This window comes from Morone saxatilis, unplaced genomic scaffold (genome assembly GCF_004916995.1).
Source record: "Morone saxatilis isolate NCDOM2014 unplaced genomic scaffold, NCSU_SB_2.0 Contig3, whole genome shotgun sequence".
In the NCBI taxonomy this organism is placed as follows: Eukaryota; Metazoa; Chordata; class Actinopteri; family Moronidae; genus Morone; species Morone saxatilis.
The window spans coordinates 23,992,648-23,999,238 of record NW_023339873.1 but is presented as its reverse complement, the minus strand read 5'-3'; the positions used below and the strand labels follow the sequence as shown (position 1 = coordinate 23,999,238).

The following is a 6,591-nucleotide window of genomic DNA, read 5'->3' as shown; positions in this document are numbered from 1 at the left end:
AATTGAATTGAATTGAACAGTGTGGGAGGTCCTAGCTCACCTTGAGGCCCAGCGAGCAGAGGAACATCTGGGCAGCTCGCTCTCCACAGCTGGTCAGGTAGCAGCCCAGCAGAGCCTCCACACAGTCAGCGATGCTCTTGTCAGCGATGCACTGCTCTGTGTGCAGGTCGTAGGAGATGGACTGTTTGCCGAGCTCTGCACCACAGTTCTCCTCCGATGGATTCCAGAAACCCACCACAAAGTCGTCCTCTTCTCCAGCCTTGCTGGGATCCAGATAGCACATGGCATCCCACGAGCTGTAGTCAAACTCCTCTGCAGAGGGCCCGCTGGATGCCGGCTCTGAGGGGTAGTGGGCAGGGGTGGGATGGAGGGGCTTCTTGGGCGCTTTCCACTCGTACGGAGACTCCATGGCAGGGGAGGATCCGGAGGCCGGGGTGAGAGAGGGAGGGAAGCCGCTCAGAGAGATCTTCTTACCAAAAGCACCAGATCCCAGCAACATGTTGTCAATGAATTTGATGTGCTCCTTGTAATACTCCAGATCGTCCTCCATGTTGACTTCATCCTTTGGCTCGTCCTTCAGCATCAGCTCACCATCCTCGTCCACCTCCTCGCCCTCCTCATCGTCCTCATCATAGTCATTTCCAGACTGCCCGTTGGCCAGAAGCTCCTCTTTTGCCTGGATGATGTACACAAAGAGCAGGAGAGAACAACCAATCAGAGTGGGCAAAGACAGAAAGACACTTGGTTGGNNCTTTCACTATAAGTATATGGAACTGGTAATCTGTTAAAAAATCAGGTTCTTTGGCTCCTCCTACAGCTCCTAATGGCATTTGCAAGAATCAACCGCGTCTGAACAAAAATTACTAATCAGAGCAGAGAAAGACAGAAAGACACTTGGTTGGTGGCTTGAAGATAGCTAATTGCTTGATCTCATTTGCAGCATCGGTATTTGAAAACCTGGGAATTAGACTCAACAATGGACTATCTTTCTCGGCTCTGATTGGTTGTTTTTATTGCCAGGTGGATTCTGTGCCATTAGGAGCACTAGGAGGAGCCAGAGGAACCCAATTGTCTCAGATTATCTGTCTCAAGTTCTACTGTCAGGATATAGTGAAGGTTTCAGCAAATATGACAAAAAACGAAATCAGTCAGTTGATAAACGTATATTACTATATGACTGAGGTGTTGTTCAGTGAGCAGTTTGATCCAAGACTGGGTTATAATAAATGAAACATAATAGGAAATTGTTGTGAAACACTGTCAACATTATAATATGATATGTAGGAGTAGAGCCTAGAGTTAAAGGCTATGGGACTTAAAACCAAAACACAAGCATGGTGTATTGCCAGACAAGGTAAAGGGCTGCCCTCTAGTGGCCTGACTATATCTTAACACTAACAACATCTATGACGAATGAATGGATGAATAAAATAATGTATTCTCTAAATCCTAGGTCTAACCCTTACAAATACCTATTGCCAAACCCAAATCCAGCACCTTGAAGAGGTTAGACTAAGAAACATGTTGTCACTCTGCAGCTGTACAATTCAGCACACACAGTCACACAGACGAAACAAGTGGCAACAGAGTGTGTAAAGTCAGAGAGCAGCAGGATGTTCACTGACCTCCTCTGAATCCAGTTTGTCTGTGCTGCTCTTGTCCTGGTTGACCACATAGCCAGGGGGCAGCCAGTTAACGGGGGGGTCGAAGATGGACACCACCATCCTGCTGGGGAGCCCCTTCTTCTTCCCCAAACGGTACAGGTTACAGTTGCTCACCTGGGCATGGGCAGACCAAATAGGATGAGTCGATGCCTGCATCATCGGTAACATACTGTAGCCTTAGGTAGCTTTAATACAACAGTCAGGTACGATTGTTGTCTGGATACTAACTGAGACGTTTCCAGAGTTGGGATTGGGAACACATTCTTCCGACTTACGTGTTTTCATGACCTTTAAAGCTACAGGTAACTTTTATAAAAAATAAAAAATAAACATTTAGTCATACTTGCAGAAACCTTCACTATATTCTGACAGTAGTACATGACACAGATAATCTGTGAAAAAAATCTGGTTCCTCTGGCTCCTCCTCTTCCACAATTCATTTGTCCCATGTACTACTGTTAGAATAGTGACAGATTCAGCAAATATGACAAACCACTTCTTTTTAGGAAAGTTACCTACTACAGCTTTAATCAAGAAAATGATCAACGGAGTAATTATATTATTATATCTTGACTCAAAGTGCAATGAGTAGTAGTGTGTGCATATATGGTTACAACAGCATATCCCTGACTAAACTGCCCATCTAAGTGTTTGTGAAGCTGTGCAACAACATTCGATACCACAGCAGTGCATATAATAGTAGCCAACACTTACTAACAATTCATAGAAAGGAACTGATACATTCATTCTTAGAAAGGTCCCTGGAGAGGACTACAAAATGTGCTAGGTAATAATGGAGATACTACTGGAGATATAGCAGAGTCAACATTCAATTGGTCTATTTCCAGTCATAAACTGTTTAGTTTATTCAGTTTATGTGAAATGTATCTTTCAGTTGTTAATTAGAGGCAAGCATACCATTGACCAAGCAAAGAAAATATTTCTAACAGTACATTAGTATTTACAAGATTCATTCAGAGAAGCAATAAAGTCTGACGAGTAAATTGTTGATTCTGACCACAACTGTCATTCCCCGTATGAAGCCGCAAGTCGTGACCTATCTTACCTTCTTGCTGCGCATGTAGCTGAGTCGACCCTCATGAGCGTCGGGGTAGGTGCAGAACAGGTATGTGGTGATGGCGTGCTTGAGGAAAGAGTCTCCAAGCATCTCCAGCCGCTCCAGGTTGAAGCCATCGCTGGCGTTGGATAGGGTCAAAGCCTGCAGGATGAGGCCCGGGTTGGGCCCCAGGCTTTTGGGGGAGTCTCCCGCCTGGGCTCCAAGCTGGGGGACAACAGCGAGGTCGGGAGAAGGTGCTGTGGGAGCATTGGGACCCGTGGCTGCCCGGCTGCAAACTGAGGTAGCTTTATTTTTGTGGTCTGAGGTCCTCCCTGGTGTACATTCATCACTAGGCTGCGGAGGACTGGAGCTGGGCTTCTTCAAGCTGTGAGAGGGCTGCACAGGAACTGAGGTAGTGGTTTGTATTGATTCAGGGCTCTGCAGCCCAGGGGAGCTGGGCTGGGAGCGTTGGCAATTGTCATGTTGGTGAAGGTGCTCGTCTTGGTGGCCTTTGTCGTCACAGTTGGCGACTAGGGCAGTGCCATTGATTAGGTTCTTCGTGCAGGTGGCTTCTCCGGGCTCGAGGGCTGCACAGGGCCGGGGAGAGTGGTGACTACTGGGATGTGTTAGGGAGTTGGGGTCAGGGGTTACAGTCTCTTGGTGCTTACAGTGACCCTCTCCGTCCTCGCCACAGGACTCTGGGCAGGAGATGAACGTTTTGCTGTCAATAGATCTCTTCCAGCCAAAGTCCAGGTTTGGATACCTGCCACACACATACACACACACATCTATACATTAGAATGCTGGGAAACTGCAGTTAAACACAAATGATCCAAATCTGAAGAGAACGTCCTGATTCAACAAATGGAATAACTGAAAGTGGATCATTTCATATGTTGTGTAGAGTATGTAAAGGGGACCTGAAGTCAGGGGGCAGGGTTTGGGCTCCCACTCCAGCTTCACTGGCTGTCTGGGCTCGGAGCTCCTCGGCGGTCAGGAGGCAGTGGAGGCGGTAGAGGATGCTGGGTAGACACACTGCTTTCCTCCACAGGGAGGCGGGGATGGGGTGGATGGCGCACAGCTCTGGAACCAGGATCTGATAAACACGAGACACCATTAGACCAGGACTGTTGCAGTACAGAACCAACGTAAGGTTATGTAGCTCAAACTCACTTCTGTAGTGATGCTCACACTCACACTGACACACCATGTCTAAATGTATACCAACAGCAGTGCTTTGTGTAAGGAAAACCAGGTATTTTCAAGCGGTGACTATACTGGATCAGAGCACATACACAGTACATGATCACTCCATAGTAAATATTCACTATTATTTAACTGATTTCGATGATGAAAATGCAAAAATGAAAAAGGAACTTTTGAAATAAAAATTTATGACAAACTATATTACAACTTTATGATAAATAAAGAGCAGTACAATGGACCGACAAATGAACAATGCTATTTGAGGGACCTGCATGTATCTATGGAATCATGCATTTTAGACAGTGAACAGTATTATCATAGACCAAATACACTGCACAGCAAATCTGGTCAGTTATCACAGCAAAAAACATTTATACACCTTCTCAACAAGCACAAGGTATATGCCGTTTATTATTGGATGACACTGCATTGCACTGCAGCAAACGTTTTGCCTGGGGACCCTGTGGTTTGACACATGGTTCTCACTGTAAGACAACAGAAGCAGCCGTTACCTGTTTGTTCTGCAGACTCTCCCACTTGGCCTTCCTCTTCTCTGCGCTGCTGAGGGGCAGGGCTTTCCCCTTCTGGTTCAGGTGCCGAGGGGTTAGCAGGTTCAGTCTGAGAGCGCAAGAAAACTGAGTGTCAACTGTATACCCATCAGAAAAAAGAATGCAGGGGCATGCTTACACTGTGACTTTATGACACTGTGCTTTAACATTTGGCTAATGTAGGCCAGGGCCTCAAGCAGAAAGGAGGAGTGGGCTCCACACCAGCATTTGTTTTTTTTTGCCATTTTAAATCTTTCAGCGCAAACTGACTCAAGTGACATCACTCAAGTGAGATTACTTGAGGCAATTTATCACACTGTTCCTTCTGGAGACACAAAAGGCTTTATGTAGCCAATGTAGTAGTACTCCCCGAACCTGAAAACACACTCTGAAGTGTATAAGTGGACAGTGGTTTACAGTTATATTTAACTGTCATGATCCAGGGTTTCTGCAGGTTTCAACAGGTCAAATTTATAACTTTTTAAAGCCTTTTTAAGACTATTATGAATGCAATTTAAGACCTATTATATGCCAATTAGGGCTAGATTTAATTTTTTTACAAAAAGAAAACAAAAAAATTCAAAAATCATGATGATGTGAAAGTTTTGGCAGTCTGTAATAAGCAACCACCTTTTTTTAAATCTGGAGAATAAAATGTATAGGCCAGGACAGCACTACAGTATTTCATTATGATGCTGCTTCGTCACCCATTTTACCTTTATCAAAAGATTGCAGCTTCTGGGATTTGCGTATTGCACATGGCCATATTGCAGTTGCGATAATATTTTGATTAACTGTGCAGCTAAAATTCAGTTTATTTGATTTTAGACTTTTTAAGACCCCCTGAGGATCCCCATGCTGCTGACCTGGAGGAGGTGTGGTCTACATCCAGAAGCGGCTGGTTGAGGTTGGACAGGTCAAGGTTGTACTTGGTTTTGTAGTACTCAGCAAACGTCTCATACTCTGGTGAAGGAAACTTGCTAAGCGGTGTCAGGTCTGTGTACACATCAGCGACATAGAAGCGATGAGGCTGGTCGAAGTTGCGATACCTGGGAGGGGAGCAGTCCGTGTCAGTTTGTTCCTTGGAAGCATTTACACACAGTACAACCGCTCTTCGATTATCTCATAAAGGAGTTCATAAGGTACCTTGGAATGATGACAGCATCCTGGTAGTCCTCAAGCTTGAAGGTGAAGGTGTTCTGCTTGGTGTACTGAGTGGTAGGAATGCCAGTGCGGGCCTCAGACTTCTCAATGTCCTCCATGAATTTAAAGTCCATATCTAGTGTGTTCAAGTCCCCAACTAAAGCATCAGAGGATTATAGAAGGAAACCAATCAGCATCTCCACACATCTGGAAAAGTAATCCACCAAGCTTGCCTGCGAATGACTCTACTCACCAACATTCAGAGGTAGAACGCAGTACGCCGAGTCAGCCAGTGTGGGCTTGAACTCCAGGGCAGGTTTCTCCAGGCGGAGGATGTGGGAGAAGATGTACTGGTGCAGGCGGGTGATGAGGTCGAGCTGGGCAGCATTCAGTGTGAAGCCGGACTTCTGCAGCTCGATAGAGATGGTCACCTCACCCGAGCGAGTGTACACCGGAAAATGGGGGATCTGGACAGAAGGAAAGCATCATTTATCATCCAAAACCAATGATGAGAGGACGGTGCTCAACATTTAAAGAAGTGAAGATGTGTCTGAAAGAATTTAGGATTTAACCAGGCAACGCACTCGAGGTATGGGTTTGGCAGTCAGGATGCCGAAGCACCTGGTGGTGTCCTCCGGTGGGTAGAGCTTCCTCCTTCGGAAGTTGAGTTCATCCGGGAGAGGGGTGGTGAGGACCATCCCAATCACATATAAGTAGTAAGTCTGCTCCGGTACTGCGTAACTGTCCCGCAGACACTCTGGTATCTGGAGGGGACAAAAAGGGGGGAAACGATGTACACAATCTGCACAAGCATTTCAAATGCTCATTGTTTGTGACACATAAATAAACAGACATTAAACAGGTCCAATGTGTAGGGTTTAGGATCTATTGGCAGAAATGGAATCACAGAGTTCACCATGTTGAGCTGCCATGTTTCTACAGTAGCTGAGAACGGACAAACCAAACATTGGCT

At 45.8% G+C, this 6,591-nt stretch overlaps 1 protein-coding gene across 1 annotated transcript in view; it reads right to left on the bottom strand.

The window, feature by feature from the left end:
- dicer1 (dicer 1, ribonuclease type III) overlaps window positions 1–6,591 on the bottom strand; it is a 26,038-nt gene that overhangs the window by 5,491 nt on the left and 13,956 nt on the right. The window contains exons 15-23 of the mRNA XM_035674102.1: window positions 6,203–6,382; window positions 5,872–6,085; window positions 5,622–5,775; window positions 5,342–5,524; window positions 4,440–4,545; window positions 3,642–3,817; window positions 2,731–3,484; window positions 1,626–1,778; window positions 41–676 (exon numbers count right to left, since the gene is read on the bottom strand). Coding sequence (XP_035529995.1) covers window positions 41–676; window positions 1,626–1,778; window positions 2,731–3,484; window positions 3,642–3,817; window positions 4,440–4,545; window positions 5,342–5,524; window positions 5,622–5,775; window positions 5,872–6,085; window positions 6,203–6,382 — 2,556 coding nt within the window. The remainder of the gene's footprint in view (window positions 1–40; window positions 677–1,625; window positions 1,779–2,730; window positions 3,485–3,641; window positions 3,818–4,439; window positions 4,546–5,341; window positions 5,525–5,621; window positions 5,776–5,871; window positions 6,086–6,202; window positions 6,383–6,591) is intronic.